At 46.5% G+C, this 11,618-nt stretch overlaps 1 protein-coding gene and 1 pseudogene across 2 annotated transcripts in view; one reads left to right on the top strand and one right to left on the bottom strand.

Annotated features, from left to right (window-relative positions):
* Window positions 1-483: 483 nt before the first annotated feature.
* Mib1 (MIB E3 ubiquitin protein ligase 1) overlaps window positions 484-11,618 on the top strand; it is a 115,020-nt gene continuing 103,885 nt past the window's right edge. Inside the window, exon 1 of one of the 2 annotated variants that reach the window (XM_004853166.3) lies at window positions 484-862. In XM_004853166.3, the coding sequence (XP_004853223.1) occupies window positions 634-862 (229 nt within the window). In that variant the 5' untranslated portion in view covers window positions 484-633. The remainder of the gene's footprint in view (window positions 863-11,618) is intronic. The other variant, XM_021265168.2, reaches the window with a different exon arrangement.
* Window positions 8,996-10,900, bottom strand: LOC101715601 (tubulin beta chain-like; annotated as a pseudogene).

The raw sequence follows: 11,618 nt of genomic DNA, 5'->3' as shown, positions 1-11,618 counted from the left end.
CCCCGGATGTGGAGCCGCTCTCGCCCGGCCGGGGCTCTGTGGCAGGGCGGAGCGCGGCGGCGTGCGCGGGGGCCGAGCGGAGGGGGCGCCTGGGCCCGGGCGCTCACCGGACGCCGACGCGCGGAGGAACCGCTGCTGCCCGCGGCTGAGGAGTCGGAGGCGGCGCCAGCGCTCGGGCGCCCAGTCCGGAGCGAGGGCCCGGAGCTGAGTAAGGGCCGGCCACTGGGCTCGCTGCCCGCCGCCCGCCCCGGGCGAGCCTCCCCCGGCCCTGTGCGCTCCCGGCCGGGGGAGAGCAAGGCTTGCTGGCGGCCGTCGCTGTAGCCCGGCCGGGGAGCCCCGAGGGAGCGGGGGAGCCCCGGCCCTCGGCCCCCGCCTCAGGGCGCCCTCGCCGTCGCCCCCGGGCCGCCACACGCCAGCCTCCTCCAGCCCGAGCGGGGGGCGCGGCGGCTCCGACCGGGCGTCGACTCCGGGCTCCGCAGGCTCCGCGCCGCCGCCCCCGTGCGCCAGTCCCGCGTCCCGCGGGGCTCGCTGCCGCCCCCGCCGGCGCCGAGAGGTCGGCCCGGGCCCAGCTCGCTCGCGGGCCCCCCGGCGGCGGCGGCAGCGGCGGCGGCGGAGCCCCCCGCCCGGGCCCCGATGAGTAACTCCCGCAACAACCGGGTGATGGTGGAAGGGGTCGGGGCCCGGGTAGTGCGCGGCCCGGACTGGAAGTGGGGGAAGCAGGACGGCGGCGAGGGCCATGTGGGCACCGTGCGGAGCTTCGAGAGCCCCGAGGAGGTGGTGGTGGTGTGGGACAACGGCACCGCCGCCAACTACCGCTGCTCCGGGGCCTACGACCTGCGCATCCTGGACAGCGCGCCCACTGGTAAGGCTACGGGGCGGCGAGGGGCAGGGTGGCGGGGCGTCTTAGGTGCAGTAGCGGGCAAACAAAAACTTGGAGGAAAGACCCCCTACCCCAGGGGAAATGACGGACGCTCCATCACCGGCGTGCTTTCAGGCTGTCGGACACAAAGCCCCGGCGTGCAACAGACATAATTCCGCTCCTCCTCCTCCGGGGAAGGGGTCCGAGGGGCCTAATAAGCCACGACATTAATCAGTCGCCGAGCGCTGACTGACTGACCTGAGCCCAGCTTGCCTGGCCACATGGTGCAGAGGGGCGTGGGGGCCCCGGTTGTGTTGAAACAACCCTCCCCCCCAGCTCCTGTGACACTGAATGACTTGAATGAAGTTCAGTCTCTGAATGCTTTTTTGGGATTCTGAAGTGACTTTTCATCTAAATATAAAATCTTTTGTGTCAGTAGAGGGACAAGTAGTCTGATCGTTTGAGCTACCCCGTACATTAAGTACTTTTTTCAAGCAGAAGACAGGCGTAGGAGACACCGGATGTTCTTTTTTGTTAGCAGCTCCTGTGAATAAGGTGCTGTGAGGTTCCGACCCATTCACCCTTGGAGTTATCCTTAATTCTCTGCATTATCGGGGTCTGTTTGTTAGTGACTCTGGAGTTTTTTATATGGTAAACTGAAGACTCGGTCTCAAAATAAGCATCTGATTTATTTTAATCTAACTCATTTTCACATGGATTTATCCTTGAAAATTGTATCCAGTGGAAAATAATTCAGGTTTAAAATTGGATACTTTTTAGAATTTCTGAGCTACCTGCGCTCCTTGTCAGGCAGCGCGAGGGAGCCTGAGGAAGCCTAACAAGTCTGGAAGTGTGTGTGTGGGGGGTGCGGTCAGAGTTACTGCTAGCAGCAATGAAGAGGAAACGAGCCTGAGCGAAATCAGCTTATGAGCAGGGGATTTAGAAAACTGTTTCTTAGTTAGCTTTTTAATTTTTTTTTTTGCTACCGGGGATCGAACTCGGGACCTTGCGCTTTTGAGGCAGGCGGCAGAACCACTGAGCTAAATCCCCGGCCGGTAGTTGGCTTTTTAAACATGAAAAGGGATGTATGTGTATGACTTGAAAGCACAAAAGGGATTAGCATTGTTGCCAGTTTCTTGTGTATTATTATTGCAAGCATAAATGTAAACATACTAGAAACAAATCTGTTTGCTCCCCACTTCTGGTATAGAGGATTTTGAATCCAGTCCTTCAAAGTGAGCTACCTCCTCAGCCCTTTCTTATTTTTTATTTTGACACAAGGTCTTGCTAAGTCTCTAAGCAGCTCAGGCTTGAACTTATGTTCCTCCTGCCTCACCTCCCAGAATGTTCACGTTATAGGCATGTCCCACTATGCCTGGCTTTCCACTTTTTAAGCACAAATGTTGATTGCCGGGGATTTAGCTCAGTGGTTCTGCTGTCTGCCTCGAAACTGCAAGAACCCGAGTTTGAGCCCCTGTACCTAAAAAAAAAAGGAAATGGTGATAAACCATGTTCAGTCTTCTGCACTTCTGTACCTTTCCACTTAGTAATTCCTCTTGAGGATTGTTCTGTGTTAGGACCTTGTGCTTGTGAGGCAGGCGGCAGAACCACTGAGCTAAATCCCCGGCCCTAGGTTGATTTCTTGATGGCAGCCCTTCTTTCCAGAGTGAGATGGAATCTTAGCGTTGTTTTAATTTGGGTCTCTTGAATGACCAGTGATGTTGAACATTTTTTCATGTATTTATTTGCCATTTCTACTTCTTTATTTCAGAAGTGTTCTTACTGTAATTTTTTAAACCTAAAAATTAGCGCTTGTACAACGGTACTGAGTAATCTGTTAACCCTATTCAATTTTATCTGTTGTCTCACTAATGTCTTTTCTGTGGTCTGTGATCATACATTGTATTTAGTAGTTTCCTCCAATCTGGGCCACTTCCTTTGTCTTTGTCTTTTATGACCTAGACACCACCCATTAATGGTGTAGACTGTTTCTCAGATTGGGTCTGTGGGATGTTTCTTCATGACTAAATTCAGATTGTGTATTTTGAGCAAGAATATAATAGAAATGATACTTTGTCCTTCCTAGTGCATCTTAATATCCTTTTGCCTCCTTAATAAGAGTGTTAACTTGGCTAAGTCACCAGCAGTATTACCCAATATTGTTTTTGCACTATCAGTGTATGCCAGTATGAAAGACGCATATATAAACAAAACAAAAAACCCCAAACATATACACACACACACACACACACACAAAAGAAAGAGGCATATAGGATCTTACGTGTTCTCATGCAAGTACTTTGGCCACATGAAGCTCCTAAGAGGGTTTTGGGGATTGCTTTAGGGGTTCAAGAACCACACTGAAAGTTACTTCCCTGGCAAGAACTTTTATTGAGACCAAAAAGGTTTGTAAAGAATGTTCACAGCAGTGTTACATGTAATGGGAGAAATTAGAAAAAACTCAAATGTGGATCAGGAAAACAAATAGATGAATGGTGTGTATTTGTTTTTTTTTTTTTTTTTTTTTTTTTTTTTTTGGTACCAGGGATTGAACTCGAGACCTTGCGCTTGCAAGGCAGATGGCGGAACCACTGAGCTAAATCCCCAGCCCTAATGGTGTGTATTTGTACAGTGAAATACTAGTAGTAGAGAAGAGAAAGTTAATGTTAAGCAAATAAAGTTGTAGAAGAAAACCTATCATGTTAGGGCTGGGGATGTAGCTCAGTGGTAGAAATCTCCGTAGCATGTCCAGGCCCTGGGTTTGATTCCAGCACTGCGTGGGGTGGCTGGGTGAGGAAACCTATGGTATGTTATAATGTGAAACTATGTCGTTGAGGGTAGGATTTTTTAACATTGGTATTATGGACATTTTTGTACTAGCTCAGGTAATTCTTTGTTGCAGTTGTGTCACCAGTCTGCAGAGGAATTTTTTTGCTCAGTTCAGATATAAATCATGAGTAGGCAAAGTGTAGCTCTTTTCGAACCAGCAGGTCTGAACCAAATGCTAGCGGCTGTCACCCTTAGGTTTGATGGCCCTCTGGAGCCAGCAGTTCCTGGGATCCTTGGGAACCTCTTCCACTGCCACAGAGATGGCAACTTTTGGCAGTTCTGGTGCTCTTCGTAATTCTCCAGCTGCTAACCGCCCTCTTGTTACCAGACCCAGCCTGTGCTGGTTGCCTTGGTGTTAGAGGCTTTTGATGTTTCCAGCTCTGAGTGTACCAGCTCAGCCTGCTGTACTCTAGGTAGAAGTCATGAGCAGGCAAGTGTGCCATCCAGAAGAGGACTGATGCTGCAGCATTGGGGGCAAGTGCAGGGACTGACTGGGGAGGTTGCTTATAAAGAAGGCAGGCTCAGGCCCGTACAGGATCCCACCTCTAACTGCAGACTACTTAATTGTGAGTAGGGCAGGGGCTTCTTCTGGTACCTAAAAGAGGAGGATTGTAGAGGGATGGAGTCATCTGGGATGAAAAAAGGTTCCTGGAGCAGCCGTGGGATGTCTGATGTAGCTGGGGCTGGCTCTAAGGAGTTCAGGATAACTACAGAAGGAAAAACAGAAAGTACCTCATGGGGCACATCGGGCCCTTCTTTCCTGTCTCAGCTGTGACCTGCATTGTATAGGCCTGCATCCCTGGCCTCTACCCATTAGCTGCAGTAGCACCGCCTCTCTTATGATAATTCCCTTATCCCTGGACATTGCATCCCTTCCTGGGGACATTTAGCAGAATTGCCCCTGATTGAGACTCGCTGATTTAGGGAAGATATATCTGGGTGGTAAAAGTGTGCCAAAAGGTAATGGTAAACAGCAAAGGAACTGTGCTGTGAAGGGAGTGGCATGCAGCTGAGGGAAGAGAAGCAGGGCTTTAACTGGGCAGTGCTTTATGTTTTAAACTGAATGGTGGCTGCACAGGTGTATGTAGACTTTTTAAAAAAAAGATATGGTGTTACGGTGCTTACCAGAAGTGTGGTTTCCTTTGATATTCATTCTTTTCTGTTTACATCCACATTATATGAACTTGAAATTCATTGCAGTATGTTTGGGAATTAAGAAATGGGTAATTTTTGGCAGGAGATATAGCTCAGTGGTCCAGTTTCTAGCACTGCAAAACTAACCAAACATGGTTGGTTATGAAGCATAGAAATAAAAAAAAGAGAAATGGGTAATTTTCAACATAAAATTATTTGAAACTTTCCTGAAAGTTAAGGCATGAAAGCTTTTTTTTTTCCTTTGGGGAAACACATATGTTTGAGTTTATGTTTCAGGATAGTCAAACTTTAGAAAGAGGAGCACATGGTATATATTCAAATGATACAACTTTTGTCTGATTTTTAGATAAAGATAGTGAAAATACATCAATTATTTAGTTTGGTGTTAATTTTGGGAAGTCTAATTGAGTAGGTATAGTTGATTTTGTATTATTTAGTACTGATTTTACAGTAATTGGGAAAAAGTATGTTATTTATGCTTGTTTTGTGATCACTTGACTACAGTATTGTATTATTACTAAAGAGAATGAATTTGGATTTCTTACTAGGATTTTTTTGGTGTGTTTAACAAGGAAGAGGTAAAAAAAATAAGGTTTATTCAAAACTAGCTTCTGGTCATAATGAGTCCAAGCTGTTTGGGGGTATCTCTTTGCCCTTTTCTTCCAACCCTAGCAAAGAATGTTTTCAGGTTATACCTGGAAAATTGCCTCAGATGTTTGTGTTTGGTTAAAGATTTCAAAGTGCTGACCCTAGATAAAGAAAGTAAGAAATGGATTAATAATCCTCGTTCCCTTTTCAGAGGTCTCCTATTCTCCTCTAACCTGTTGGTTGAACAGTATACCAGACCTGGAAAAGATGAGATATGCAAGGTAGTTCTTGCTAGTGGCATCTGCAAGGAAAGCTTGATTTTCCTATAGAGCCTGCTCATCCTGAAGACTTCTGTAAAATGACTTTTTCTTTAATCTCCATCTGGTAAAAAAGTGTTTCAAATGATAAAAATCCATCCAGTGGAATGTGTTTTTCTTTTTGGAACTGGGGATTGAATCCAGGGCCTTGGCATGCTAAGCACAGATGCTCTTATCATTACTGTGGAACACTAGACTGAGGGCCTCAGTAAATGAACTAGCAGATCTCTGTTACTACTCACAAACCAGTAAGAGCCCAGATCACCTGGGGACCTTCTCAGTAGTGCGCCTTTGGGTTCAGTAGGTCTGTCATCTGTAGGGCATTCTCCTGAGCTCCCAGTGCTGGGCCTGCTGCAGGCTCCTGGACACGCTGACTAGTCGGATACCGAGCGACTGTGTCCTCAAGATGCCAGGTTCTCTATTTTCTCCTCTCCCCTCAGCAGACTTCAGATGTTGATTGTTAGTACTCTGTCTCTAAAATAGACTGGCATTCTTAGGAAGAAGAGTATGTACAAAGAAATAAAGGAACATGTAATAGCCTTCTAATGTATGCATTTTTGCAAGTGTAATGGTATCTTAGTGTATATTACCAGTTCTGTACTTTAGTCTCATCCCTCCAGGTAGATTAGATGCTTCTTTTTGAGTGTGTTTCTAGACACCCACCCACCAGGGTCTCCTCTGCCATTTTTGATTGCTGGCCAGCGTGATCTCAGAGAACTGTATTTCCACCTACTCACTGAGCCATGCTGTGTTGTAATTATCTTTTTCACTAGACTACTCATTTGAGGGAAAGGCATGTATATTATTTTACTTGTATCTTTATCTTTCAGGAGAGCTATGGCTGTGAGTAAATACTTTCTGAAAAAATGTGTTTTTCAAGGAGGCTTTATCTCATTTGAGCCGAGATTAAAAAGGTGTTATCCTAAGACAGACAAAAAGTGACTGAGGCTTACTTAGGGAGATTGAGAAATTTGTCCCATTGCCAACCTGATGAGAGTGGCAGCAGTTGAGTGCACAGCCAGCTTGTTTCTCCTTTATTCCCTTTTCCACTCAGTTCAGTAGTTCAGAAGTGACCACCATCTGGAATGCTTTTCTTATGGGAAAATTGACTACAAAATTTAAATCACCAATTTAGAAATGAAACTCATGGTACACCTGCTTTAAGTTGGCAAGTACTCTTTTTTTTTTGGTACCGGGGATCGAACTCGGGCCCCTGTGCTTGCACAGCAGGCAGTGAAACCCCTGAGCTAAATCCCCGGCCCGCAAGTACTCTTTCTAAAAAAAATCTTTTCTGATTTTCATTTTAATGATTATTTCAAAATGCATTTCAATAATAAAAGTATTTATGCTCATCTTTAAAAAATTGGAAATAAATTTTAAAAAGTCAGCCACAATTCTCTGTTGCCTAGAGAAAAGTACTTTAATGTATTTTCTTCAGTTTCTTTTTAGTCACTCTGTATCTTCAGAGAATTAGTTCTAGATTTCCCCACAAATGCCAAAATTCAAGGATGCTCAAGTCCCTTTTAGGAGGTGGTGCAGTATTTGCCTGTACCCCGTGCTTGTCTTTTTGTATACTTTATCTCTGGCTAACTTACAATACCCAGTACTGTGTAAGTGCTATGTAAATAGTTGTTACACTGTGTTGTTTGGGAAATAAGTAAAATCTGTCTGTTCAGTACAGATGCAGGATTTTTTCCTAATACTTTTGATCCATGGTTAGTTGAAGCCACGAATGCAGAAGGTCATTATATAGTATAGTTTTGTTCCATGCTTTTTCCTATTTGACACGTTTTCTGTTTGCTTTATAAATAAAGTGACAAATGTTTTTATGCCTTAAATTTATCCACTTGTAGGGAATATATATATATATATATGTATGTATGTATATTCATGTCTTCATTGCCAAAGGTATACCATATGTGCTTGTTGTAGTCAGGGTTACAAGGGAATAGATTTAATACAGAACACATAATTTACAGGATTATTTTATAATATTCACCCAAAAAAGTCAAATGCAGAGGAGCACAAGAGAGCTATCCACACTCTAGAGACCAGAGGGCCTGGATCCCACAGCAGTGCCTCCACAAGTCCAGCTGAAGGTCTGGAGCCCAAGGCAATGTCGCATGCAAGTCCATATCCAGGATCTGCACTGGGAAGCTAGAAAGTGGGCCGGAAGGGTGAAGGGTGTGTGCCACGAGGCTGAGGGATCTGCACTGGAGCCAGGAAGTGACAGTCAAGTTGAAGACCATGGCTCCCCTGACGAGAACAGCTGCCATCCCTGCGACAGTGAGGACCTGAGCTCCTCTCATGGTGAGAGAACAGCTGAGTTCGCATCAGAAAACCAGCTGCGGCATCTTCTCCAGGAAAATCAACACCATACGATCTTCCCCTCTAGTTCTCCTTTTATGGCATTTGACTCAGTTCAGGTGGGCATTCCAAGTTGACCATTAGTTAATCCACCACAATGCTGTTCTTTTCTGTTTTCTTTTTTTTGTGTATTTTATCTTGAACATTTTTCCACGCTATCACATGAGAATCTTACGCTTTTTAGTAGGTTCGTATATTTATTTATTCTTTGTTTTTCTTTTGTGTTACTAGGGGGTTGAACTTGGCCTTTTCACATCTCTACCCCTTGAAAAATTTTTTTTAGACAGAGTTTTGCTAAGTCAAGTTACCTACTCTGGTCTTGAGCTTGTGATTCTCCTACCTTACCCTCCTAGAGTACTGGTATAACAGGTGTGTGCTACCATGCCTGTCTAGTGTACGTAGTATTTAATAGTTAAAATATATTTTGGTTAACTGTTCCCCTTTATGTTGTTTCCTTTTTTTCCTGTAATTTTTAAACAGTGCTGCAATATTATCCTTATGTGTGTGTGTGTATATATGTAGTGAGCTTTTATGTTAACTTACAGGAATTTCTTTTGTAAATGATATGATTTCACTTATTTTCATATCATTTTTGTAAATGATATGAGTCTTCACTCATTTTGAGAATCTTTGTCTTTTAATAGAGGAGTTTGACATGTTCATATTTATTGTGATAACATTTTTTACCGCTCTCTGGTTTTAGTTTTTTTTGCTTTTACTTTTATGTATGTTTTTTTTTCCTAGTGAGTTGGAAATTTTATCACCTTTTTTTCTGTTCTGCTAAAGGTTACCCTTTAAGGGCCGGGGATTTAGCTCAGTGGTTCCGCTGCCTGCCTTGCAAGAGCAAGGACTGGAGTTCGATCCCTGGTACCAAAAAAAAAAAAAAAATCTAAAGGTTACCCTTTAATATTTAGCAAACTGAAATACTGGTTTTTCTGGGCATGTAGAAAGCTAAGCAATGTTTGCAGTTTCCTATGCCCATACTTGTTACAGTCTCCATTGCCCTGGTTTTATGGAAATTGTCAGGAAAATTAGTCCCAAATAGTTGTATTGCTTTTTCTTTTCCTGCTCCCCATAAATACACAATCCTTTTTGTGTCTCTCTCTTTACACTTAGAGCAATTAAAAAGAAATTTTTTTTTTGGTACTGGGGGTTGAACTTGGGTCCTCGGGCTTGCGAGGTAGGTGGTGGAACCACTGAGCTAAATCCCCAGCCTGAAAACAGAAATATTAACTGGACAATGAGAAGTTGGTACCAGAAGAAAATACAGGGTCACCTAGAATGACAGAAATCTAGGATTGTCAGAGTAGAGAGAAAGAGGAGACATCCAACAAACAAGTATTTATGCAGTGCCTATTATGTGCCAGGCACTGTTCTGTACCCCCCGAAAGAACAAATAAAAAACCCCAAAGAAACCCCAGCAAACCAATTGTGAAGGAAAGGGACAGGTGAAGAGGCCGAGGAGGTGAGAAGCCTGAGGTGAGGGCGACTCCGCCTTAAGCCTCCTTCCCGAAATCCTCTTCCTCCTCAGCCGTGGCGTCCTGGCACTGCTGGTACTCGGATACCAGGTCGTTCATGTTGCTCCCGGCCTGGGTGAACTCTCTCTGGACCTTGCCCCCGCTGGAGTACCAGGGCAGGGAGGCCTTGCGGCGGAACACGGCCGTGACCTGCTCCGAGGTGACCTGCTCCGAGATGACCTGCTCCGAGATGCACTTGAACAGCTCCTGCACTGCGGTGTTGTTGCTGGTGAAGGTCCCGGCCGTCTGCAGGCCTCGGGGTGGGATGTCGCACACGGCCACCTTCTGTTGCTGGGGATCTACTCCACGAAGCAGCTGCTGTCCTTGCTCTGCACGTTGAGCATCTGCTCGTCCAGCATCTTTATGGTCTTGCGGCCCTGAAGGACCGCAGCCACCGTCAGGGAGCGGCCGTGGCGCGGGTCGCAGGCTGCCATCGTGTTTCCGGCGTCAAAGACCTGCTGGGTGAGTTTGGCCCGTGAGCGCACGGTACCGCTGGCCTCCGCGGCTGGTGAGCAGGGCGAAGCCGGGCATGAAGAAGGAAGGGAGACGCGGGAAGGGCGCCATGTTGACAGCCGGCTCGCAGAGGTCGGCATTGAGCCGCCGGGAAAGCGGAGGCAAGGGGTGACCGATCAAGGCGTTGGAGACAGGTGGTTGAGGTCCCCATGGGTGGGCGTGGTCAGCTTGCAGGTGCGGAAGCAGATGTCGAACAGCGCCTGGCTCATTGTCGGCGCAGTAGGTCTCGTCGGTGTTCACCAGCTGGTGCTCTGAGGGTGACGTTGTAGGGCTCAACCACGGTGACGGACACCGGGCGAGGGCACCACGCTGAAGGTGTCCCCATGCGGTCGGGGTACTCTGCGGATCTTGCTGCTGAGCAGGGAGCCCAAGCCGGAGCCCGCTGTCCCCCAGCGAGTGGGTCAGCTGCAAGCCCTGCAGGCAGTCTCAGCTACAGCTTGGCCCCTTCTGTGTAGTGGCCCTTCGCCCAGTTGTTGCCTGCCCGGGACTGACCAGAAACGAAGTTGTCTGGTCTGCAGATCTGGCCAGAAGGACCCGAGCGAACAGAGTCCGTGGTCCCAGGTTCCAGATCCGCAATAGCTCGAGGAACAACTTGCCACCTGTGGCTCCTTTGTAGTACACGGGAATGCTGCAGGTCACTGTACCCGTGGAGGTCGGTTGGGGTCCATGCCATGCTCATCGCTGATACCCTCCCAGAACTTGTCACCAATCTGTTTGCCACATTGACTAGCCTGGATGTGCACAATTTCTCTCATGGTTAAAATTGACTAGTTTTGGTTGCCTCCAGGAATGTACGGGGCAAGAAAATTATGTAAGCTTTTTTCCTTTGCTGGGTGTGGGCTGGAAGGATGGAACATGCCCTGGAGGCTGGAGCGGTGAGATCCGAAAGCCACAGCAGGCTTTATTTTTTTTCTTGTTCTTTCCTTCCTCCTCTCCTCCCTTGTTCCCCTTCCCATTTGAACATTTTCTTTCCATTTCCCAATATCTATTATACATTTTAGACCTTATTTCCACTTTCGGTTTCTCACACCAGAGAAACAATTCAGTATTTTAAACGTAATTTGTTCGATTTATTTCACTCAAGAGTGTGGTCTCAAGGGGCATCCATTCAGGTAAAAATGTCTCAAGCACATCCTCCTTCATGGCAGAGTAGTACTCCAAAAACCCACATCTTTATCCATTTGTCGGTTATAACAACTGTTTCCTGTACTTTGTCTCATCCAGTCCTCAAGAATGTTGTTGTTGGTGGGCTCCATTTATGCTGGAGAAGACAGGACGGGAGAGATGAGCTGCCTTGCCCAAGGCCTCGCAGGGGTGTGTGTGATGGCAGTCTGTCACTGTCTCCCCACACACATTGAACCTCAGTTCTTCACCTGTAGATGATATTGGAGTAGGTCACTGTGTACAGGTGTTTTGCTTCTAAAATTTATTTTTTTGCCAGTTAGTAGTTGAAGTGGATAACATTTTTTTAAA

The sequence above is a fragment of the Heterocephalus glaber genome, unplaced genomic scaffold (assembly GCF_053883595.1).
Source record: "Heterocephalus glaber isolate CG9 unplaced genomic scaffold, H.glaber_assembly_v1.0 deba00000331, whole genome shotgun sequence".
Taxonomy (NCBI): Eukaryota; Metazoa; Chordata; class Mammalia; order Rodentia; family Bathyergidae; genus Heterocephalus; species Heterocephalus glaber.
Note: the sequence above shows the minus strand (reverse complement) of the source record. Positions and strands in the feature narration are given on the sequence as shown.